Source organism: Mchenga conophoros, linkage group LG17, assembly GCF_057382185.1.
Source record: "Mchenga conophoros isolate Kocher_MC1m ecotype Shallow Benthic linkage group LG17, M_conophoros_male_GT1.1, whole genome shotgun sequence".
Lineage (NCBI taxonomy): Eukaryota > Metazoa > Chordata > Actinopteri > Cichliformes > Cichlidae > Mchenga > Mchenga conophoros.
In genome coordinates, this window is record NC_140542.1 from 27,651,049 (window position 1) to 27,675,655 (window position 24,607).

At 39.4% G+C, this 24,607-nt stretch overlaps 2 protein-coding genes across 4 annotated transcripts; both read right to left on the bottom strand.

Annotated features, from left to right (window-relative positions):
- Positions 1–486: 486 nt before the first annotated feature.
- epyc (epiphycan) lies at positions 487–16,751 on the bottom strand. 2 transcript variants are annotated; one of them, XM_085252231.1, is made up of 12 exons: positions 16,627–16,751; positions 16,201–16,235; positions 14,982–15,076; positions 12,212–12,389; positions 6,280–6,442; positions 5,387–5,944; positions 4,917–5,111; positions 4,046–4,186; positions 3,690–3,848; positions 3,379–3,581; positions 2,884–2,979; positions 487–1,061 (listed from the first exon to the last, which is right to left on the bottom strand). In XM_085252231.1, the coding sequence occupies exons 4-12, from the start codon at positions 12,380–12,382 to the stop codon at positions 891–893; spliced, it is 1,857 nt and encodes a 618-aa protein (XP_085108357.1). In that variant the 5' UTR covers positions 12,383–12,389; positions 14,982–15,076; positions 16,201–16,235; positions 16,627–16,751; the 3' UTR covers positions 487–890. The 2 variants fall into 2 exon arrangements, with proteins under 2 accessions (XP_085108357.1, XP_085108356.1); XM_085252230.1 differs by lacking the exons at positions 16,201–16,235; positions 16,627–16,751 and having other exon boundaries at positions 14,982–15,207.
- Positions 16,752–17,874: 1,123 nt separating this feature from the next.
- kera (keratocan) lies at positions 17,875–23,209 on the bottom strand. Of its 2 annotated transcripts, none has more exons than XM_085252434.1 (3): positions 23,184–23,209; positions 18,969–19,843; positions 17,875–18,830 (listed from the first exon to the last, which is right to left on the bottom strand). In XM_085252434.1, exons 1-3 carry the CDS (start codon positions 23,192–23,194, stop codon positions 18,661–18,663), a joined length of 1,056 nt encoding a protein of 351 aa, XP_085108560.1. In that variant the 5' UTR covers positions 23,195–23,209; the 3' UTR covers positions 17,875–18,660. The 2 variants fall into 2 exon arrangements, with proteins under 2 accessions (XP_085108560.1, XP_085108561.1); XM_085252435.1 differs by lacking the exon at positions 23,184–23,209 and adding an exon at positions 20,864–21,000.
- Positions 23,210–24,607: the final 1,398 nt, after the last annotated feature.

A 24,607-nucleotide genomic window follows, 5' to 3' on the forward strand; every position in this document is an offset into this window, starting at 1 on the left:
ACAATAGCAACCTGTTAGCATTTTTCTTTACCCCATCCACAATCAAAATCAACAGCTTCCCGTCCCCATATTAAACAATAGTGTTTTGTTGACTGACTCTACACATCAGAGTTGTTGGTATCAGCTATTGTGCATGGTTAAAACATCACTTTTTTGTAGTGTAATATACCGAAAAATTGCAGTTCACTTAAAAAAAAACACCTTTTTCATGATCAGAATATATATTTTTTTATATTACAGTACAGACTTTACAACCACTGAGTGTGTTTAAAATGCCCATTTTATTGCATTAGATACTCAATTGACTTTTTATCAAGCTCCAGCTTTGATAACTATATTCTAGTATACATTGCCGAAAGTTATTAGATTTATTATTAATAACATTATATTTTTTTACAAAACAAATACATTTAAAGAATGTTGTCATTTTTCTGCCAACTGTGAAAACAAACACATACATGACATTTGAGGGCTTTTAACAGATTTGTTTTTCTGTGAATACTGCCTGTTGTTCACTTTTAATAAAGTTGTGGGACAGTTTGGCTTTTGACAACATTCTTGTGTGAATGTCTGTGTGTGTGGATATGGATATGAGTATCCATATCTTTTGGTGTGTACGCGTGCTGTTGTGTGCCCTGGGATAAATATCCGAACAATGGGATGAAGATGGAGTAGAGCAGTGAATATGTGCTTGGTCAGCAGAATTACACTCACTAATTTCTGTTTTTTAAGGCTGATAATTAATCTAAATGGTGTTATATCCAGCAGCATGTATGACAGTTTATTGGTAAGGCACTGTTGTAAATGAGATTTTGGATTGACGAGTGAATGAATCGTATGTGGGCTGTTAATATGTACAAATATGTGTGCGTGTGGTTGTATTTGTGTGGTTAAATGAGATCCCCGATGGGTATACGGGGCAGGCAGATGTATGCCTGTGGGGTTCTGCTGAGGTTGATGGGGTTGCCGTCCAGACGGATGTCCTCCAGTGCTCTTCTGATGTAGCTGAAATCTTGGAGGTTGCAGAACGTGTCCTCGTGCATCATTTGAATATTGTTACGCTGAAACAATACAATACAACTTTATTTGTATAGCACATTTAAAACAACAGGTAGCCACAGTGCTTCACATAATCCAATCAAACAGTAGTAAAGTACAAAGGCAGATAAGCTAGCAGCTGGGAGGCATTGATTAACCGAGCATACAAGTACACAAGTACGCACATAAGCAAGCAAGACTTAACGATAAAAACAAGTTTTCAGCCGTGACCTAGGTTGCACCAAAAGCAATTGGTCAGACGATCTCAGTGTTCTACTGGGAGTATACACGCTAAGGAGATCAATAAGGTAGCTAGGTGCGATATTATTTATCATTTTATAAGTAAGCAGTAGGATTTTGAAATCAATGCGGTATTTAATTGGAAGCCAGTGGAGGCCAGTGAGAATTGGGGTGACAGACTCAAACCTATGAGTACCAGTTAGAAGGCGAGCCGTGGCGTTTTGGACGAGTTGCAGTCTATGAAGAAGGGTAGAATGAAGCCCAGTGTATAGGGAGTTGCAATAGTCTAACCTGGATGTGACAAAGGCATGGATAAGCCTTTCTAGATCCTCACGTTGTAAGTTTGGCTTGGCCTTAGAAATTAAACGAAGTTGATAGAAACAAGATTTAATAACAGAGGACACATGCTCTACAAGCTTAAAGGAGCCGTCCAGGTAAACACCCAAATTACTCGCAGAGTCGGAACGATAATCAGTGAAGGGCCCGAGGACACCAGTTAGATGGGCTCTAGGGGTATGACTGTCAAAGATTACAATTTCCGTTGTCTTGTCATTAAGGATAAGGGAATTGCTCTGCAGCCAGTATTTAACTTGTCTTATACAATGGAAGAAGCGAAGCATCGATGAAGTATCATCCTCAGTCAATTCAAAATAAATTTGAATAACATCTGCATAGCAATGATAAGAGAGTTTGTACTTTTCAATAATACGACCAAGAGGTAACATAGAGACCCAGCACAGACCCCTGAGGGACACCACAGGTAACGGGGGCAATGGAAGAGGAGTAGGTACCCATCGTGAAAGAGAAGGACCTCTCTGATAAGTAAGATTTAAACCAACTAAGGGCCATACTCGTAATGCCAACCAGATGTCCAAGCCTCATTAAGAGGATATTATGTTCCACCAGATCAAAAGCAGAGGACAGGTCCAACAAAACTAAGACCACGGTGCGCCCAGAGTCAGTAATTAAAAGAAGATCATCGAAGACCCTCAAGAGTGCCGTTTCCGTACTATGGCACAGTTTAAACCCAGATTGGAATTGATCCCAGATGTTATTCGCATTCAGATAGGTCTGAAGTTGTGATAGGACTATCAAGGATTTTTGACAGGAACGGAAGTTGGGAGATAGGTCTGTAATTAGCGAGGTTTGAGTGATCTAGGGAACGCTTTTTAAGAACAGGTTTCACTACGGCATGTTTAAAGGCAGCCGGAACACAACCCAGTGACAAAGAATGATTGATTAGTGATAATATACTAGGCCCAATTACATTAAATCCCTCCTTAATAATGCGAAATGGGAAAATGTCGTAAACAGAGTTTTTTAAACGGTCAATAATTCCCTTAACTAAGATAAAATCTTTATGCATATTAAAGCTAACAATTATAATAAAGATAATAGAAATAGAACTAAAAATAGAAAGATGTGATTTGTTGTCATTGAGCTACACTACACTGGGATCAGGTCCTAAAATTAGATAAATATTACTTGAAATAAACAACAAGAGCATGAACAAAGTCAAAATGCAGAAGCAGCGAGTTAAAACTGCTGAATTAGAGAAGAGGATGGATGGATGGATGGATTTTATGGTTTGGCCAGAGGATATACCTGTAGGTGCAGAGACCGCAGGGTGTCTGGTAGAGGCACTGGGATATAATCAATGTGGTTGTCTGTTAGGTACAGGTACAGCAGGCCAGTCATATCCTGTTTAATGTAAGGAAAGATAATCATTAATGGCAAAGAACCTTAGATATTACCTTTGTGAAAGACATTTTAAGGCACTCATGACAATACTGGATTTCAAACACTGGCTTAACATTAGAATTTTGCTAATTTAGTTGTACTCTTATCCTGCTACTTTCCTTTTATTCTGTTTCCATCCAAAAACACAGTTTCCTGCATTCAGCTGAGATAATACATGTGTGGCTGACAAACTATTGCTCCTTCCAAATGACTATGTCTGTGAAGGTTCTCAGTCATCCAGGTCATCGATGACTTCCAAATGACTAAGAAAATGTTATTTTAATTTCTTGTCGTGAGCAAATACACACAGTTTTACTTGATATGTGCGAGTCCAACTGTAAGTAAAAGAGGTGTACGTACTTTGAATGCCTCTCTATGAATACCCTTTGAGCCAACGTTATTGTGGCTGGCATCAATCAGGGTCATAGTCTCTGGGAAAGACGGCAGCTGGGAGATGTGATTTTCTCGAATCACCACCTCCTCCAGTTCAGGCAGACCCATAAAAGCTCTGTCCTCAATGGATGTTATCTCGTTGTGGGTCAGGTCAATCCTCTTCAGTTTGTCTGAAGGAAGGTGGGAAAACACATCGGAAGAAAAATTAAGCTTGCATTTAAGTTTGCGTATGGTTCTGAACTAATACTGATGTGTTTTTATTCAAAATGGAAACATACTCATGGAGGCAAAGTCAGACTTGTTGATCTTTTTGATTCTGTTGTAGCGAGCATAGAAGTGAGTGGTGTCTTTGGGGAGAGGGGGCACACTATCCAGATTCAAGTCATCGCAGTAGACTGAACCACCAAGGCATGTGCACAGCAAGCAAATGGGCATACCTGGAATACATGGACAAGAAGAAGGAAAACAGAAAAAGGAAGACATGCCATAGTAGCTTGTTAAAAAGTCCCGAATCCTCCAGAGACAACCATCCACAGGTCAAAGTTAATAAAAATCAGGTCCAAGCACACCAGAACTTTCCAAGTCCAAAGGGGATATAGGTTTTATATAACATTCCCATCTGTTCTATACTGACCTCGTCTGTCAACCACAGGCTCTTCAGGCTTGTCTGGCTCATCAGGCTCACTGGGCTCTGGCAGCTCAGAGCTCACTGACCCTTCTACAGTGCCAGCACCCTCTTGAGGGCTTTGTGTTGTAGGTGGAAGCAGCTTCTCCTCTTGTTAGAGACAAGATTAGGTGTTAAAAATAAAGGTTAGATCATAGACATGGGACAAGACATCTGGCAAACAGTAGCCCATGGTTTGCCGCAGTGTTTTAGCAGTGTTAAGCAAGAGTTTATGACTTTAAATGACAAATGAAAATAAGACTCTGATGTTAATAACATGAAATATGATTTGCAGAGTGGTCGCAAACAGTGTGGGTGTTAGTAAAGAACAAACCGACAGAAACAAATTCAGATGGCTTCTATGGTGGGATACTAAGCTATGAAGGAAAGAACGTTCAGGGAAAGCCACAGGAAGTATTTCTATAATCGATTTTCCCATTCTGCACAACTGTGCCCATTTTTTTTAACCTTGCATAGTTTATGGGAACCTTGAACATTTTTTATTAAAGTAAACTTTTATATCCTTGTTGTTTCTGTTCTGCTTTGGGGTTCTGAGCCCTAATAATTATCCTTTTCCTAAAAACAATGCTGATAATGTCTTGATGCATTTTCAATCATCCAGGAAAGTAAATCTCCAAAAGTTGATTCTGTTCATCTGGACGAAGCGTTTAGTGGGAGAAACGTTTCGGAGACTGGAGAAGTCACTTGGATGAGTGACGAAACGTTTCTCCCTCAAAACGCTAAGTCCAGATGAACAGAATCAACTTTCGGAGACTGCTGATAATGTGAGACATAGCCTTTAGTACTGCCTGTCTTCCCCAAGTCTAGATTTGGTACTGACCTTCAAAAGTGGTGGGGAGCAGAGTTACAGGGACCTCAGTTTCTCCAGATGCAGAGACACTAGAAATCCCAGAGATTCCGGATACTTCTCCAGAGACTCCATCATCTCCCGAAACCTCTGGGATTCCTGAGAACTCCCCAGAAGTACCTAGTGTCTCCTGGGCAATAATGTCTGGAGTGATTGGCAGCTCCTCCTCTTGTTAGAGCCAATGTTTGGTGTTAGGAGTGGTAACGTTGGGAGGTGAAAGGTAAGATGGACAATGAATCAACCCATTAACCAATCAATCACTCTTGAGAGATAAAATGTTAGAAAGAAAGTGATTATGAGTAAAAAAGTCCAGTAGCACAAATAATTATGAACAACATTTAACTACATTAAAAAGCAAAGCAGTTAAATGAAATTTAGGACAATCAACATAAATCCCACAAAGAATGACAAGTTAGATACTAATATGGTGCAACGATACTAACCTCCAGATATAAATGTTATCCTTTGGTCCCCGGACTCAAAGTCCCCAGAAACCCCAGATATTCCAGAAGCCCCTGAGCTCAAAAGATCTCCGGATACCTCAAAGCCAGACTGGTCTCCTGACCCTCCAGAACCCAAATGGAGTTCAGTGGAAATTCCAGAACCTCCAGAGGCAAAATCGGCCGAGGTTCCAGAAATAGCAGATCCCATGAAATCTCCGGATCCCAAGAGATCCCCAGATATCAAGAGACTGCCAGATATCAATGATTGGCTGGATTCTCCCGAGATGTGGAGCTCCTCTGAGGTTCCGGAGATCAGCACAATGTCTCCAGAGCCTCCAGAGCCTCCTGAGGCGCTAGAGACCAGAATCTCTCCTGAGCCTCCAGACCCTGAAGCTCCGGAAGCCCCAGAAGCCCCAGAGGCCCCAGAAGTTCCAGAAGCTCCAAAGGCCCCAGAGACCCCAGAAGCTCCAGAGGCCCCAGAGGCCCCAGACTCTACAGAGATCCAGAAATCCTGAATGATACGAGGTCTATCAGTGGGTGTCAGACGAAGCTCCACCTCTTGTTAGAGACAAGATTAGGTATTAATGAACAGATAGATGAGATTAACACAGTTCACAATGATGATGATTACATGCAACAATAGATGACAAATGGGCACATTTAACCACTGACTGCAAGTTAAATGGATGACATGCACATGGAACTGATTATCACAGGTAGACGATGAGGATGATGTGTTTCGAGGAAAGATTAGTGCCTTCTTTCTAAGTTAAGTAATGCTGCTTTCACACATCCAACGGCCCAATGCTGGACAAGGCCCTTTCTCTTTCATATTTACTGAACTTACTCATGAAGTAGTTCTATGATAAAGACTTTTTCTCCTTTTTTCAGACCTTTTTGTGTGTCTAGGCCCATGAGAACCCCAGATCCTCCCGAACCCTGAGGGACTAGCTGGGGTTTTAGAGGCAACTCTTCTTCTTCCTTCGGCTGCTCCACTTCGTTCTGTGTTTCCAGTGAGCCCTCATATTCAGGTGGGGGCAGTGTTCCAATCTCTATCTGAGGGAAAGACAACAGCAGTGAGTTAAAAATATATGAGAACTGCATTTTAAAATAAACATGATAAAAGATGAAATAAAGCATTAGAAAAGTTACTTTTTTATGGCTCTATGTGACAAAAACTTGCATGGGGACAAAACTGTGTAGTGCTGTTAGACAAATTTTTTCTGATTTTGCCTCTTTACATCAGCTGTTGGAGTTTAAATCAAACAATCAATATGTGACAACTTTAATTCAGGGGGTTTAACAGAAAGTTTATATTAACTGTGCAGGAATTTTACAGTCACCTTATGCATAGTTATATAATTGACAGAAGATACATCATTTTAAATTTAAAAATAGTTTTGAATGCTTGGATGAAAATCATTTGCAGGTTCCTCCCATGAGATTATCTACAGGCCCCTTTTCATCCACTTTTAGTCGCTGCTTGTTTGTGGGGTTTTCTTCACTCAGTTTTGTATTTATTAACTGAAACGCATACCGTGTTCGTTTGAAATAAGATGACTGACTGAAAAATTGAAAAATATCCCATTTCTTTGCCTCGGGAAACTCTTGGTTTGAATTATGCTTTGAGGCTTCGTCTATTTTGAAGCACTGTCTAACCAGTTTTGAGGGATTTGTCTGAATATGTGCAATGAGTATGGTCCTTTACATCTCATAATTCATCCTGCTACTTCTATTAGCAGCCACATCATCAATACAAACCAGTGGCCCATGGCATAAGATTGCCTCTGCCATGTTTGAAACATAATATGGTAATATTTGGATCATGAGCTGTTTCTCTCTTTCTTGATCATGTTTATTTTTCTTCTTCATTTGTCACATATCAGTTAATTTTCTAATGATTTCTGAGCCTATCTATGAAAACTATGCATAACAACAGCTGCAATTCATAAAATTTAAATGAAAAATTTTCCTAAAACCTACTGAAAAGAAGCTGAAAGTCTGGACTGCAATCAGATATTGACTGTTTGTTTTAAATTCCACTGTGGCCGTGTAAAGAGGCAAAACTACAACTGTTGTGGACAAATCAAGGACCTAACTGTACTTGGCATTTTGGCATACAAAATATGCCTCAGCACTGGTGATGTGCAAACCCTGCTCTGTTTACTATCTCAGCACTCATATTTTTCCCAGTTACTTTCACATTTAGTACTCCTGTGCTAAGCTCAGAGTCAGCGCACAGGCACCTGATAATTGCTGTTTGTTTGCCTGTTTGTTAACAAGACTGCGTAAAGACAGCAGTGTCGAATTCTGTGAAACTTAGAGGAGAGGTTGAGCAGACAAAAAAATAATGATCCAAAGATTTAAGAAAAGACACCAACAAAGATCTCCATAAACAGGAAAGTATTTTTTGATTCATAACCTTAAATTTTAACCACTAGATGGCAGCAAATTGTGCTGAAGAAACTATCCACTGCAGAGCGTGCACTATTTATCTAGCTCAGATTCATAAAAAAACTAAAAAACATCCAGTGCTGTCCAGTTTGTAAAATGCAAAATAACCTTTGCTCAGACTTTATAGAGATTCAGCCAAGAACTCTGTTTTATATCTGCTAGTAAGTGACCAGTAAAGCAGCGATACTACATCACAGTAAATATTACAGTATTTTTTTCTATAGTAAAAAGGCACTGCATATTTTACATAATCCAGCACACTGGGCAGCTTAAAGACTGTAAAAGGAACATGCAGCGACAACTCTGAAAATGTCACAAGTTTCACAATACCAAATTACTTTGTAAATCAAGACTTAGCACCTTTGTTGATCAAACAGGCAATTTTAATTGGGGAAATTATAAAAATGAGACAGCTCTGCCAAACCAAGAAAGCTTTATACACAGCTGTGCCTTTTGGTTCCTTCATTAAAGGCTTCGGGTATAGCCATTTGCTATTTTAATTATATTTACAGTCTTTGCAGTTGCTCTTCTGACAGCTCAAGAAACCTGCAGTTCTATTCTTCTCCAGATGAGGGCAGTGAACTCCCACACACTTCACACAGGTAGTACCTGACACTGTATAACGCCCCTCAAGGCTGAGTCAGTCCTTCAAAAAGGGAATGGTCCTTGTGGAACCAAGACTCACATGGTAGCTGCACAGATCCATTTCTCAGCCTTTTTATCTAGTTTTAACCAGAGTAATCAGATATCTGTAAGCTAAGAGGCATCAAAGGAAATGTATGTCAAGTGAATGCAGTCAAATTATTGAGAATAATTAACTACCTGAAATGTAACTGAGGAAAAAAAGGCTTGTACCAATGAAAAGCTATTCATTCATATATTTTGCATTTTAAAGTTTTCCTGAGAAAAAGCTGAGGATACTACAATGAGGTAGGCCTTTAAAACGTCTTGCACTGAAAAATCTAACTGCTGCCCCCCCCCCCCCCCCCCTTTCCCCCAAATATATACACCCGAGGGGAAAGAGGGGGTAACAAACAACACTGAAAAAAAGTTTCTGAAATCCTGGATTTTGGGGAATAAAGGATGTGAAAGGAGAAATGTGGAGCGTTAAGCCAAAACCAAAATGTATAAAATTACCGACCAAGCCAAAATTAAGGGTATTACTGTTATATTAGTATATATGAATATATTCATAGGCAAGTAAAACATGTTTGAGAGTCAGATGAAATCTTTCCAAACAAATTTCACCAATGTCCTCCAGCTTATCGACACAAAATAAGTGAGCAGTTTGGAAAAGTACTGAAAACTCCATAGACACCAGCCATAGGCTCTTAGTCATATGGGGTGCAGCATGTATGTATGTATGTAATATCTAGTCCTTCGAAAAGCCACATGAGTTAAACTCACTTAAACTCTTGCTGAGTGAAAAAGATAGCACACCGTCTACATGCAGAATGTCTATTAAAGGAGCAGAGTCACATTCTGGGAAATTGGATTATTCTCCAAAGCTTAGATAATACTCCATCTTAGTTACACTTTTTGAATCAATCATTTTTCATATAGTTACTTCTAGAGTGCAGGTTGGTAAAACTGTCCTACTTTTGGACAGAGCTATGCTATCTATGCCATCTATTACTCTTCCGATTGTCGTCTTTGCCCTGACAAGCTGCTGGCAGCGCCACATAGACTGTAAATTAAAGATGGACATGGGGTCTGAAACGTGGAGAGAACACAGGTTGTGCAAGGTAGTGCATTCAAAAATTCAATTAAACCTGCTTTGCTTCTAATGGCCAGCGGGGGTCAAACCTTTGGCTGCCAAAAGAGGTCTGATTGTTTAGATGTCAATGAGAAAATGTTGCTCACTATGTTGTTTCCATATTCCAGGATGTTCCATGGTTTTTAAAAAAATATATGACAATAGCCAAAAAAGCTTAAATCGGTTAAGCTTTAGCCTGGCATTGGTCTTCTTACCTTACATGAAACATGAAAGCAATAAGTCATATTTTCTTTACACTCTGAACAGTTATGTGTCATTTACCATTGTTCAAAACTTACATCCAACCTCTGGATGGTAACAAAAAACAAAACAAATAAATAGAATCTCTAATTAAGTGAACCATCCAGCTCCTAAGATGTTATAAAACTCAAGAGAAAATAGATAAGAGGCAGACTGAAGATCATGATGAAACTAATGTGCCTGCATGAATCCAAAGTTGGTGATTAAAGCATGTCCAGAGTATTTGAATGCAGCAGACTGAACAAGATTGGCTTGGATAACAAAGTAGATGAGCCTTTAGTTCTCTCAAAAGAGACAAGCCCCGAGGAGAAAGGAGAGAAATACCAAACGAGAGCTGGCCGTGGAAAGTAAAGACTCAGCATTCCAGAGGCATGGAGCTCATCATCGCTCCATTTCTCCCATGAGATCTGATGTTTGTGTGAAAAATACAAAAACCTCTCCTAAATCTTCACTCTTTTTAGAAGAGCGCTCTCTCAGATGATCTGCCCTCTCAACAAAACTAAATGAGAGACCCTTAAAAACTGCAATTATGAGTCAAAGCGTTATGTTTATTCAGCGTGGACAGCATGAAAAAAGATTCTAGTTACTCTAAATGCACTTTGTACTGCTTCTCCTCTTCCGACCCACACAGACTTCCACAAAACCTCTTGAAACTTGCTGAGTAATTTCCGATTTTATTAAACGCAGACATTATCAAAGCCATTCTCTTACAACACATGAAAACATTCTCACACCCAGCAGCTCCAAATGTAACTCTGAGCTGTAAAACTACACATAAAATATGCCAGTGAAGTTGATTAAGGCTAAAAAGCTTGGGTGGCACTAGTTTCTATGGAGGTGGATGACAAACTTTTCATAAGCTGGATTGTGGAGCAGACCTTAGATAAGAGCAGTTTTGTAAGTGCAGTTCACATCAGGTTTGATTTAAGTCACTGGCTCAGAGGGAGCCAGCTGAAAATCTGATGTCATTTTGACACTGCCTTGGACTAATTTCCTTGTCACAAAGAACAATAAATTGACATGAATTCTGGCTATAGCTTTCAATCCCACTGTGTCTGCAAGGCTTGCCACATCACTCTCAGCTTGAGCTGTGATATGAGATTTGAAGGGCACTTCTTGAATTGAATTGAAAGTATTGTGTATTTTGTTGTACAGTTATTTTATTTTCAACTTTAATTTATATATTTATCTTTATCTTATTCTTCCCAGTTAAATTTACCCTTCATTCTAATTTGTGTTGTACAGTTATTTCATTTTTAACCTTAATTTATATTTTATTCCTTCCTAGTTAAAATTACCCTTTTTAATTTTTCATATTTATTTCCTTTCTTATTCATAGCCTTTTCCTTTTTTGTTTTCTTTAGGTCACGAGCAGTTGTCCAAGCATTTCACTACATATCGTACTGTGTATGACTGTGTACGTGACAAATAAAAATTTGAATTTGAATTTGAATTTGAATTCACTTCTTTCCTTTGTAGCCATTACCGATCTCCATTCATCTTTAAAAGCCGCTCTCCTGCATAGAAACTTCCAGTAACGAGAAAACACCTAGGGGTTTTCTCGTTACTGAAGGTCATCTAGTCACTGCTTTTAGTAAAGATTCCAGCTGTCTAGCCTCCAGAGGACTGACATGCACCTGCGAAATCTGTATGAAGATCTGTTGGAAGCAGATAAAGCTTTAGCTGTGTTTGCCCTTTCCCTCTACCTGTTACTTACATGTATCTGCTTGAAAAGGCAAACATAAAATAAGGTTGAAATCAGCTTCTACACAATAAGCAAAACAGTCAACAGTTCAAAGTGCATCAGCTGCAGTTGGACATCAGTAATATGTAAGTAAAACTGGTGGCTGCAATGTCTAAAATTATTTTGGATGCATAAATCTGGAAAACATTTAGCTTCCCAGTGGCTCCTGGACAGCAGCCGGTTCCCTCTGTGCTCAGTGAACCTGGTGACCTCAAATCAAATTGTCCCAGCAGCCTTTATATTTTAAAACATCAGCTGTCTGTCATGTTGATGTGATAAAATATGATTCATATTTTCTGTCTATCTTCTCAAGTTTTTTCAGTAATCAATCAGCATAAAATTTGTCGCACAATCTTTACACACAGACTAGAGGACATGTGTCTTCTAAATGTTTTTGAGAATCGGCAATAAATTCAACAGACCACATGCTGCTAAATGAAATAAATTCCATGTCTGTGAAAATGCCTTTATAGCGGTTGCTCTAGAGTAAAAAGTTTAAGGTGACCTATTTATTTTTATGATTAAAGGCAAAAGAGTCTGGAAGGGGTTTAAAAGCCTGAAACATACATTTTCTCTTGCATAAACTCAAAAAAGAAATTGTGTTTCTTACCTGAGGCTCACCAATTGTCAGGACATCCTCATAGTCACTCTCCAAATTGAAATTGTCATCATAGTTAGTGCTACTGTATGTGTCTAAGTGCGCTTGCCGGGAAAATCTGGGGCTGGCCACCGCCGCTTTGAGGACGAAGAGTCCGAACAGAAGCCGCACAAGCATCCTCATAGTCCACCTTGATGAGGGCAGAGTCACAAAGTCAGTGGGGAATGTGTGATTAAAAGATTTTACAGACGTATGTGAAGTATAGCACATTACAGGGAAATTACACATTCACATGGTGACTTTTTTTACTTAGTAGTTTATTGTCACTTGCAAAATGTAAAAAATGACACGAAAAAAGACGTGGACAGCAAATTTTAAGAGGTTTCCTTAAATAAAACCCTTTTAAACTGGTTCATTTTTACAGTACAAAGACATCTGTTGTGAGTAATGTGAACATGGTGTGTAGTAAAATATAGTTCCATATGCTGTCGGTGCACAGCAGAACATGCCTTTGAACCTTACTTCATAACCAGTTCGAGATACTGGAAGGATAACCAGTCTACAGTGCTGCACACCAAAGCTTGACTTTGGGTTCCATCTGTAAGGTCAATGAATTCATTATCATGGTGCAGACAGCTCAGGGGATCAAAATATGAGGGCCTCCTGCTTTGCTTTAGCCAGAGGCTTTCTTTTCCATGGAGCAACCATCTTGGCTTAAATAGGTACTCGTCTGTGGTATGTCAAAGGTCAAAAGTCAGAGTTGATCTGATAATGAACCAGGAGAGGATTTTGTTTAGTCTCATTAAGGCTAAAGAATTTTAGAAATTCACTTTCAGCCTGTGGTATTTATGGCTGAAGTAAAGATTTTGGGGATATTTGATCATATAATGGGATACTCTAAAAGTGGAAAATCAAAATTAGTATGTGTAATTTTTATCATTAGCCCTGGCCTAGATACGATAGCTGCTGTTCATAATCTTCTGCACAGGTCTACTTAGTTCACCAAGGTTGGTCAGTTCTTAAGTATTATTCTAAAGTGGGAAGCACTAATAAGATTAACATATGCTAATTAGTGCTTAATTAGCTGGCACCACAGACAGTGGGCTTACGACTTTAATCGTTTGTCAGTATGCTAGTGTGTCAATGTTCGAAACACTAATAGCAGGTGTAGTCACATTGGAACTGATATATTTTTACAGATTAAAGAGAGTCCTGTAGGCTATCACAGAGAAAGGAGCGTAAGGGAAGAGAAGAAGAAGAATTTGACGAAGATAGTAGACAAGATGTTGGCCCTCAGGGTTAGATGGAGAGAGCGAGGAAAGGACTGAGTAGAAGAGAGCAGCAAGAGAGCAACAAGTGTGTGTGTGTGTGTGTGTGTGTGTGTGAGAGAGAGAGAGAGAGAGACAGGTTTCTAAGCTGAATCGACCCCTCACCCTTCACAGAGGGCCTTTATGAGGGCCGGTTGCTGCCTGTCTCAGCACTCAAACTCCAAATTCCACCGAGGTTTGTGGACAGGATGGCAGCGAGTTACAGCTGCAAGGAAAAGCTTCATTCAGCAGCAGCGACACTCAAACACACACACACATACACACAGAGATCCACGTTCATGCACACACTTGGAAAGACGCAATCCTCTCACAGATGCACACTCTGTTTTAACACACCTATCTTTCAGTGAGAGAAAACTGAGAAACCTCTGCTGCTACTATTTTGGGATGAGGACAGATATAAAACCAAAAAAAAAACAGCTTCCTAGGTTATTTAAGTCATGAATCTAACCTTGTCAGTATGAGAGGGACAGAGTTAATATGCAAATCAGTCTCTTCGTTGTCCCTCCAACATCAACTTAGTGCACTCTGCTGAGATAACTTGATCTGACTGGTTATCATTGCTATTTAAACAAACCGCCCGTCATGGAGCTACGCAATCCAGCACAGCTAGACTGAACGAACTATACTAAAGACAGAGGTGTGCTTTTACTCAGGCCATCACAGTGTACAGTGTGTGGAAACTGTATGTATGTAAGACTGGAGCCTCCAGACTACTTCTCTGTTATGCTTGGCTTTGCATTGGGCATTCCTGATATTCAGTGATTCTGCCTTTTCCCCTCAAAACCCACAAGCAAATAAGTGATGCCCACTTGGCTGTTGGTGCAAAACAATCTGGGTTATTTGGACTGCAAGAAGGTTTAATTTGCATTGAAAAAATCCTCTATCAAAGCAGGTGACTAGGCAGTGAGAAAAGTATGGTATGCACTTGTATGTAACTATACTTTGAGGGAGAATATTTGCAGAAAGTTTTCAATTATTTAAGATTCTCAGCAAAGTAGAAGACGTTTTCTGCAGAAGTTGAGCAAAAGATGTTATGAAAAGGTGCTATTTATGCACTTTTTCATGAACACCTGCTGTTATTTCAAAGACTAAGGTCATTTTTCACAAATACATACACTACAGGAATACGTAACGACATTTGAAGAAACAAGGAAAAATCAAAAGCCTTAAATTTGATACTGTGAAACACCTGTCTAACACAACTGAATAACATGTAAAACATTATGGACCCCCCAAAAAATCCCTTAGAAAGCACCTGCATATCTTCAAAAGTAAACCCAGGAGAGAAATTAAAGCCCCTGCCACACCATCTTATTTGTGTTGTAGCTCATTTTAAAAACTCTGAATAGGAGTGTTTTTGGAAGGCTTAGCTGAGCAACTCTTCCTGCCTAATCCTCTGCACCAAAGAGCCATTCAACCAGCAAGATGAAGATAGCACCAAAAACTCTTACCTCCGTCTCCTGCTTTCCCGAATGGTCCCGTCAGCCGTGATGGAGATGCTGAGGGCTCCGGGACTTGGCCAATGGTGAGAGGTCGCACAGGGTGCCTTGAAGAGGGAGGGTGCGTGTGTGAAGTGTGTGAAAGGTGTGTGTGTGTGAATTTGACAAGTGTGTAGACGTGTGTGTATGTATAGGTCTGTGCGCTCTGGCAGACCTGAGTGCCCTGCCGCTTATGTGTGAAGGTAGGCACTGAGACTGATTGGACCAGAGCAGATTGCTTTTGGTCACTCAGAGTGCACCCACCCCACACTGTACAACCACATGCACAACCCTCTCAAACATTACACACACTATACACGCACATGCACACACACGCACACATCAGACACAAAGAAACAGAGAGTAAAGGCCTACCACTGGCAAAATATCCGGCCATCCCTTTTAAGAATATGCATTATTTTTCTAAGAAGTTGGCTCAGTCAGATTGAAATATTTCCCTGTGTTTTCCTCAGGTGAAACTCTGGCATGTGTTGCTTTCATGTATGAGGGGGATCCACGGGGACCTTATACACAATGGGACCTCTGTAAGAAGCCCCTGTTAGCATAGTGCTGAGAGGAAGTCCCTGATTTAGGAAGGCCTCTGTCCTCCTTTTGGGTTGAAGCAAATTTCTCTTTGCACCATCAGCTGCTCAGCGGTCTGCTTTAACTACAAGCCTGATTTTAGTTGTAGGAGAACTATGGATGTCTTAACTGATGGAAAATATTCTGATCAGGGTTCAGACCCCCAAGGCAAGTGATTCTTCTAAAGTCCTGATGTAGATTTAAGGGGATTCTACTGACATTGCAAAGACAGCCTGGCTCATTAATGTCCCTTGTTAAAATAAATATGGGACACATACACACATGCAAACACAGAGAGCAAGTCAGCATTATTTGGCCATAGTTTTGTCTGAACCTGTCCACTTCTCCCTCAGGAGGTAGCTCTAGACCTTATGATGAATGACAGGCAAACCTCTAACCTGCCATATATGCTGGGATTTATATCCACAGCTTTTGTTCTGCCAAGCACTCTTTAGAGGAAAGAACACAATGAACTTTTACCCAAAATATCATACCTGAGACAATGATTTATCACACAGGAAGCATGGGACAGTACCCTAAAAAGTGTTGAAGTTGATCTCCTGTCAGAACATTTATGTGAGTGGTTCCTAATCTCTCTCATTTGACTTACCCTCAAAGCCCTGTTGGATCCAGGGGTTGGTAAACCTTGGTGACATTTTGATGAGGAAAGAATTAAAAACTCGTTATTTCCCTATTCCACTTAATGTCTTGCTATAATAATGTGGCTCAGAATGAGGCAAAAGAAACATTTTCCTTTCATGTCAACCTTTGTTATTTTCATGCTAGCAGACTTAACCTTCCTAACAATGACAAATACATTGTGCAAAACGCCTCATTAATGAGATGTCTCATCTTTCCCCATAACCATTGTCTTACTATATTAGGTATTCACGTACTAAATTTAGCAACTTTATAACTAACAAATCTTGTTTAGTCAACTGTTACTTTTAGCTAACAATTTTAGCTGCTAGCCATAATGCTATTAGCTAGCTGTTTTAGTCACATTTACAAGCAACTGACACTTTTTAAATATTACCTTATTCAAATTAGATGAGTCAGTCTTTCCATATATATCTTAGCTATTGCAACTGTGTTTGAAATATTGCTGAATTAGCTAACTGACTTGAGCTTATGCAGATGTCACTCCAAAGAAGAGAAAATTCTAGTTGCAAAGTTGAAAAAGCAAGAAAATAGCAATTCATGAATCATATATCACGTTCTTGAGTAGAACCTGGTCAATACATTGCAATTTTAGCTAGTCTGGCGTGGCTGCCCCAACTTTCTGAGTTGTAACACCGACTTGGGGGGTGTCAGAATGTTCTGCTGCAGTGGAACTTAGAAATCGCTACTTCCTGCTTCTCTCCCACATAGCTTTCTGGTCCAATAAACAAAGCCATTGTTGAAGTGATTTAAACTTGCATCCTTTCTGGAGGCTACCACATGGCTATACTTTTGATTGCAAAAAGGCTTCTCTTTGAGTTCATTAGCTATTAGCCAGTAAGCAAGTGGTTTCACGGTTATAGTGTCTTTAGCCACTTTTGGTTTCTTGCAATCAAGATGGCGACAGCAGAAATGTTAAAGGATGCAAAACTGGATTTCAGATTATCTGGTATGTCCATCTTTAATACTGTCACTGTTAGTATGCTAACATATTTAGGAGCCTACTCTTTACATAGCCCTATCTAGTCTGGTACCTACATGCTAATAAATTAAAATAAATACAAACTGCAAAATCTATAACTATATTTTTGCAAATAGCACATCAGTATCTGACATTGGACGTGGCTCCTCTGAAGGTTATAAATACTAATCAAAGTTCCTAAACTGTTTGTTTAACAAAGTATAATGATTCCTAAGGTTGGTTCTTTTATTATTTTTACTCATTGATCACAAGTCCCTTGAATTATTTTATGTTTTAATCACCACATGCACTACCCAAGTAAAATATGTTTGGCCTAAATGTGGCTCACATCTGCAATTTTCTAATGGCCACAGTCCTTGACGGATAGTGCTGACTATTGAGTCTCTTTTCAACAACAAGTCCACCTTATATGGGTTGCATGTCAAATGTGTTGTGACAGCTGGGTCATGTCTGGCCCACACAACATACACAACATTTGCTAGTCCTGTGGGACAAATGTTTCTGTTATCTGGGTTGATAATATAATACATGTTTACTTTATCTGTGCATGAAAACCCTTGCACGGATATATTATTATTACTGTTTCAGTGTTATAGTGATCCAAAGTGCTTGATATATTATGTTAAACGGAACACCAGGATACAAAGTTGTTCTTAGAAGTTTTATTTAAATTGAAGACAATTCAAATGACATCTTATCTCAAATTATTCAGAAAAAGAAATGGCCATAATTAAAAAGTGTCTTGGTATTTTTTTTTTATAAAAACAGTTCTCACATTGTTGTGTGCAAAACATTAAGGACTGTTGGCCAGGAATATTCACAGGATTTCACTTTTATTCCCCCAGTATTAAATAAAAATAAATTACCTACAGTAAATATGCAAATTTCTAGAATAGAGTAATTTTCGGAAGAAAATCAAGACCACACACCTATAAGAACACAAGACCAGTTATTTGGCTTCAAGCCCAAAGATATAAAGTAGTCATAGAAAAAAAAAATAAAAGTTGTATTTTGATTTTGCATTTAGAAGCTTTAGCTTCTGTTCAATATCGCATAATGACAATTAGTCTCCAAGCTTTTTACATGCCATAAATACATATTGTCCTCCTATTCATGTACAGTTACATTTTGGTTCAGAAGTATTCATGCAGCTGTTTACACCTGCATAAGGCACAGCTAGCGGTCAATAACCACAATTAAAGCTTCTAACCCATCAGTAGTGTCTTTTAGATCTTATTCAGACTTAACTAAAAAAGCTGTTTCCAAGACACAACAATACAATAAGTTCATGCCAACTAATGTCAGATACTTTACAAACATGCAAATATGTATGGCTTCACAATTCTTATTTACCAAATCAACTTCAAGGTCAAGTCATCATTTGTGGAAAATAAGAATTGGCCTAAGAAACAATGTTCGTTTTTCTGTTTAGATGACAATAGACCTAAGGAGACGGAAACACATGATGACATCTCTGGGAATTGGTGGTTGAATTTCATTGCCGTCCAGTCGCAGGTAGCGGAGTCGAGGAGCACTTTCATTAAGTGAATCGCCCAGATCTTCGACAGACACGGGACAGACACCTGAGCCGCTTACAGCTGTAAATTAAAAAAAAAGGGAGTTAATGTAATAAGAATGGATAGATTCCAAATGAAAAATTCTAAAGAACTTTCCTTTAAGTAATTCCAGCTTAAATTGATTTCTGATTAAGCAGAAAATAATACACCTAGGCTTACTTTTGATCTTGTTGTGGTCAAGGTGAAGATGCTCAAGGCCTGAGGGAATGAGAGGAACATCAGTCAGCTGGTTGTGGGACAGCTGCAAGTCCAAAATGCTGGAGATGTTAAACACATTTTTGGGGACTCCACTGCTGGCAAGCTTGTTGTGGTTGAGCCTCAGAAATGCCACTTTTGGCAAACCTTTGAAGTAGCCAGCTGGGATCTTCTCAATGTTGTTGCCATCAAGGAAAAGCTGGGTGGTAGAAGGTGGTAGCCCAAGAGGCATGGTACTCAGCTGGTTCTTGGCTAGATTGATCTGTACCAGGTTGTTCAAACCCTTTAGGCTGACTTCAGTCACAGCGTCATCCATCAGCTTGTTACCCTGGAGGTCCAGAAGAGTAAGTTTATCCAGGCCGACGAAGACACCTGCAGGGATCTTGGAGATTCGATTGCGAGACAGACGTAAATGCTCCAGGCTGGCTGGGAGTTGTGATGGCACTGAAGACAAGAGGTTATCGTCCATGTACAGGTGCGCCAGGTGAGTCATTGCACTGAGGACACCTTCTTCCACGCCTTCACTAGTGATTTTATTGCGGTTAAGGTTCAGCCAACGCAGCTGGGTGGCATTCTGCAAGGCATCTGTTGACAGCACTTCAATCATATTGCTCTGCAGATACAGGTACCATGTGTATGGAGGGATTTTAGGGATATTCTTCAAGTTTTTATTGTCACAGTAAACAGCACGAGGGAAGTTCGTTGGGCAGCGACACTCTTTAGGGCAGGCTTGAATCTGGGCAATATGTTCCTCGTAAGTTATGTCCTGGCTGACAGTTAGCCCAATCAGGCACCAGATGCTGAGAAGCGTCAGTAGAAGTTCCATTTTGCTGCTCAGCCTGCGTTAGAAATGTTTAAAAAAGAAGAGAGTATTACAGTCAGGAAGCCCTACAGACAAATGTCTTTCCTTTAAAAAATGTTGAGCAGTTATTCCACACTGCCTTAAGAATGCAGTAACTTCTGACCCCCTTTACTAGCAACGGTCTTTGTAAGATGTTTGATGCAATATGTCTAATAACAGGTAGAATATATAAATCATGGCTATCATCAAATACATTTGGATTAGTGTACTAAGTGTTTGAAATAAATCCCAAATTAGTCCCCACCACCTACTCCATCATTAATTCATTTATGAAGGCAAGCAGCCAGCTGAGAAGTAGTCCACTCATCTGGGGGTTTACTTGCCTTCCAATTAAGTCTCAAAACACCGGAAGCAAATCCAGGTCAACTTTAATTGTATTAGGTCAGTCTAGAAGCTCTCCCACGTGTCAATGCATGCCAGCTTCAGTCTGCATATCTGATGCAGTGATGCATGCAGATAAAAACATATTCAACTAAACATGCAAATGGTGCTAACCCCTGACAGGCGTAAAGGAAGATTAAAGGTGTGATGTTGCAGAAAAGCAATAGATTGAAAGCTCTGCAAGTAAGAAGTAAAAAATAAATGAAAACAAGAACAAACAAAAATCCAAAGTCAGCTTTGCCATCTTCTATCCACTCATCTTCTAAGCCACAACTTGATTCCTCTCAGCTACCATCTGGTGCTTGTTTAAATTCTTGATGCACTCCATGTTTGTCTGGAACTCATTTCGGGTTGCTTTCCATAGATGGCCACACTTCAAAGACAAAGGCGGATAACCTCTGCTCGGAGATGTGCCCCTCATTTTTCACTGTAGAAAAGCCAAAGCTTTGTCAATTAGCTTTGGAGTAGAATACTTAGTGCATTGGCAGCAATGTAATTCATGCTTTTATAAAGTTTAAACCCAGTTACTAAAGCTGCAAGATTAACAACTAACAACCATCAACCCTATAATTCAGACAGTATACATGTCTTTGCCTTGCAGTCCAGTCTATCTTACCTTTAGCCCGTAAAGTTTCCTTTTGTGGAGTCCTATCAAGTGTGGTCTCAAATGATGAGGATGGCTTTTACGTCCCTCTATTTGTACTGCTGGCTTTTTCATTCATGGTGTGCAAGCCTGTCACTCAGGATGACGTTAAAGCTTCTCTTGGCCAGCTAGAGTCTCCCAGGATCAATGGTCATAATCCTTAATAGATGTGTACTGTCCTAAGCCTTTTCAGTACCTGAGCCATGGCACACTTAGAATGCAAATATACCTGTCCTTAGTTTGCTGACTTCCACATGTAAAACCATTGCTGGTATAATTGATTTAATGCCACTTTAAGAGTCCTTAATCAACCTTTTGTGCTAATTTTATTCATTGGTTGTCCACTATGTGAATGCAGTTAGTGGGATAAACAAAAAGTACACACACATACAGCTCAGTATATTTGTCATGTACAGATGATCATCTCCACCTCCATATCAATGTTTAAAATAAGTACAGAAAGTCAAGAGTTGTCAACCCTGTCTGCACAGATGGCAGAAAAAAAGAATGTGGGAGGGAATTGCTTGGGGATATAAATCTCAGTTTAACTTATTCTGAATAATTCAAGTAGTATAAGACTTCAAGGAAATATAATGCTCCTTTATTAAGATAGAAATATCCATAGTTTAATCAAAAATACTGGGATGGAACAGAGCATTATCTAAAAAACCTGCAGGAATCGGACAATACTTTGAAATTACCATAGAGAAGGAGCAAAAGGTGATACTCATAGAAAATGCCACAATCCAGTTGAATTTTAAAACATGAGGATTTTCCTGAGCAAATTTGACATTATTAAGAGGGGAGGCACGTTTTTCTGCATTACTGCTAAAGCATCAAGCACAAAGCTGACGCACTCTGCTTAAGTACAAAACCTTGCCGGAAGACATGAGAGGTTATGGGAGGGAAGTCATGCTTAAGCTGAGGAGATTCTACTGCAGGCTGGCCTTGCAAAAATGTTTTGCTGAAGCTCGCTTACATCAGAATTGGTGACCTTTCAACATGCGAGCATAAGACTGTGCTCAATTCTGGCAGTGACGGCAGAGCCTCGAATACAACAGGATAATCCCAGCTCACTTGTGAGGATAGGAGCAACTCTCATCCATGATCAGCCATGCAAACCCATTAGAGCTCCAATGTGCACCTGTGCACAGTGATTATTCCTTAACACATGTTTGTGATCCTCTACGATCAGTTAAACAGCCAGACATTTGTCCCAAGCACATTCGGAGGAATTATGCATAAAAGACAAGTTGCTATCTAGAATAGCTGAAAGGGCACACATTTCAGTGCATTAGCAGTGCCTTTACTGGGTTAGCCAAAAAGCGGCTCCTTTACTTGTGATAAAAGACATATAATGGCATGTTGAGCTGTCCAATTTGTCCAATTCGATGCATTTCTATCAGACTACTGTGTTTGCACACACTGCAGACACTGAAATTGATTTACTTGCAACACAGTCTGTTAATGTTGCACTCTAAATATGCTTTCCCTGTGCTACTTTACTATGGCCAATGAGCAACATGGGGATAAAGTCAATTTGATTCATTCATTTTACACACAAATGTGCTATTTTACAGGATCCCCCAAAGAGAGAGAAGCTAAACACATTAAGGTCTCAGAAATGCTCTCTGTATTAAAAGGTTAAGAGATCGTCTATTGTTATTTTGTTTTTAGTTTTTAATGAGTCATGGCTTCATAGATCTGCAAAGTGGAAACTGTATTTACTAAAAACAAATGTTGGGTAATATCTGCCTGACAGACTAAGGGGCTTCCTGCCAGGGGCTTTGTGTCAGAGCCAGCTATGTTAATTACACAATGGCTTTTATTTGCAATGTATGAGTTTTGCATGATTATTTCCATTTGTTGAAATCCTCTTCATGACTTTGAAATATTTGGAAGAGTTGGCATGACTTTCTGTGTCCACAAAGGACAAAAAAAATGTTTTTATGGGTAATTGTTACGTGAAAAAAAAAACAGGTTTGGCAATAAATGCGACTTTCCAAGATGTTTATTTGGAAACTTCAAAAGTACCACAGTTGTTTCTTTGCGGTTCAGTCCTTTCTAGGTGTGAGTGTGTTAGTAAAGCGGCTTTAAATTGGTTTAAAAAGTGCCCAGCTCAATCATGATCATAAGAAGAGATAATAAGTGTAGGTTTTTAAATAGAGGTTAGTAAAGTGAAGCCATATCAAAGATAAAGAGCAATCTCATCAGAAATCTGCAAATTCTCTGAACTCTTTCCACTACTCTCTCAAACAGACTCATTGTAAATGAAAGCCAAAATCATCTTTACCTGCTTTTCATTCGACCAGGTGAGTTTTGGTTCTTGTGCTCCTCCAATGATTAGCTTTGATGATTGTCTGCAGTCTCAGTGGTCTGAAGCAAAAGCCCAGCCTAGCCCTGTTTCTTGTATTGTTATTCTTTTGATTTCCCCCAAGGCTGCACCTTGGTCACCGGTGCAACCGAGAAGATGGAGCGTGTGTTGTTGGTGGGAGGACGATTGTGTGCGAGCTGGGATGTCCCTTCAGAAGTCTGTGTTGCCTACTTTTTGCCAGCCCAGCATTTTTTTTCTGCATCTTTTTGTCTTCCCCCCATTTTTTTCCTTTTTTTTTATAGAACATGAAGTCATGCTTGAACGATTGACAGTTAAGCTGATGTCACCCCACCTTTAAATGGATGTTTTGCTCTTTACTCATAACTCTGGGGGATGGACACATGATTAGTTATGCCTTGGGGTACATTTTCTAGGGTGCAAGGTGAGGTTAGATGGTACTTTACACCCAGCTTTTCACAGAAAGTCTTGTTTTTGTTTCTCCTACATTGCTCATACAATCAGATACAAGCACATACACATTTTTTCTGTATTATTATAGGATATTATAGGGTATTATAGGATATTTACTATAAAGTACCTTGATGCAACTGTTGGCACTATCTACAAAAATAACATAATTACACTCAGCAATTTTACTCACCTAGATTGTACTGGAGAAGATTTTACACTGTTTCACTGCAAAAACAACTGCAGAAGACAAAGATTTTCCTTGTGTCTCAAACCACAATTAAAGTTAACCACTCAAAGTAGAAAGACATTGCAGGGAAAACTGTTATTTTAGTAAATGTGACATGATACACATCAATTTATTGTTCTAATGCAAGCATTTGTATATTTTTCACTGTGATGTTGGCAAATATTTATCCATGGGTATCCAAACCAAGCATGAAGACTTAAATCAAACAAAAGGTGTGCACATTTCAACTCACTTTGTTCTTGCAGTTCTAGCTGGGCTTCTTCTTCTTTTTTTTTTTGCAATACTAGGCTTTCCATGAAAAGGTATGCTACTTTGTTCTATTTATTCCTATTAAATGGCAAAAGGTGAAAAAAAATAAAATAAACCTTTTTAAGAGAACTATAGTGTGTAAGCTTAGTGGAAATTACAAAAACTGGGGTGATTGTTGATTGACACAGTTTATGAGTAAAAATAGCGATAAACAAAAAGAACAGCTGGAGGCAGTCTGGATTGAAGGATGATCTATGAAACTGGGTCGCCAGGCTACAACAGCTGATTATACTTTCACCTGCCATCCCAAGCAGGAAGATATTAGGCTTAAGGTTTTATAAAAGACTTTATTGTCTAGACATAGGCAGCAGGAGCTCTACCTAAGATTTAAATAGGGGCGGCACAGGAGGAAAAGGAGGAAATTGTCCTACACTTG

Coding starts and splice junctions, on each gene's coding strand:
- kera (XM_085252434.1), bottom strand. Junction 18,831..18,968: donor TGACCACAACAAGATCAAAA/GTAAGCCTAGGT, acceptor TTTAATTTACAG/CTGTAAGCGGCTCAGGTGTC.
- epyc (XM_085252231.1), bottom strand. CDS start 12,382: ATGAGGATGCTTGTGCGGCTTCTGTTCGGACTCTTCGTCCTCAAAGCG. Junction 2,980..3,378: donor TTCATAGAGAGGCATTCAAA/GTACGTACACCT, acceptor TACATTAAACAG/GATATGACTGGCCTGCTGTA. Junction 1,062..2,883: donor TGCGGTCTCTGCACCTACAG/GTATATCCTCTG, acceptor GTATTGTTTCAG/CGTAACAATATTCAAATGAT.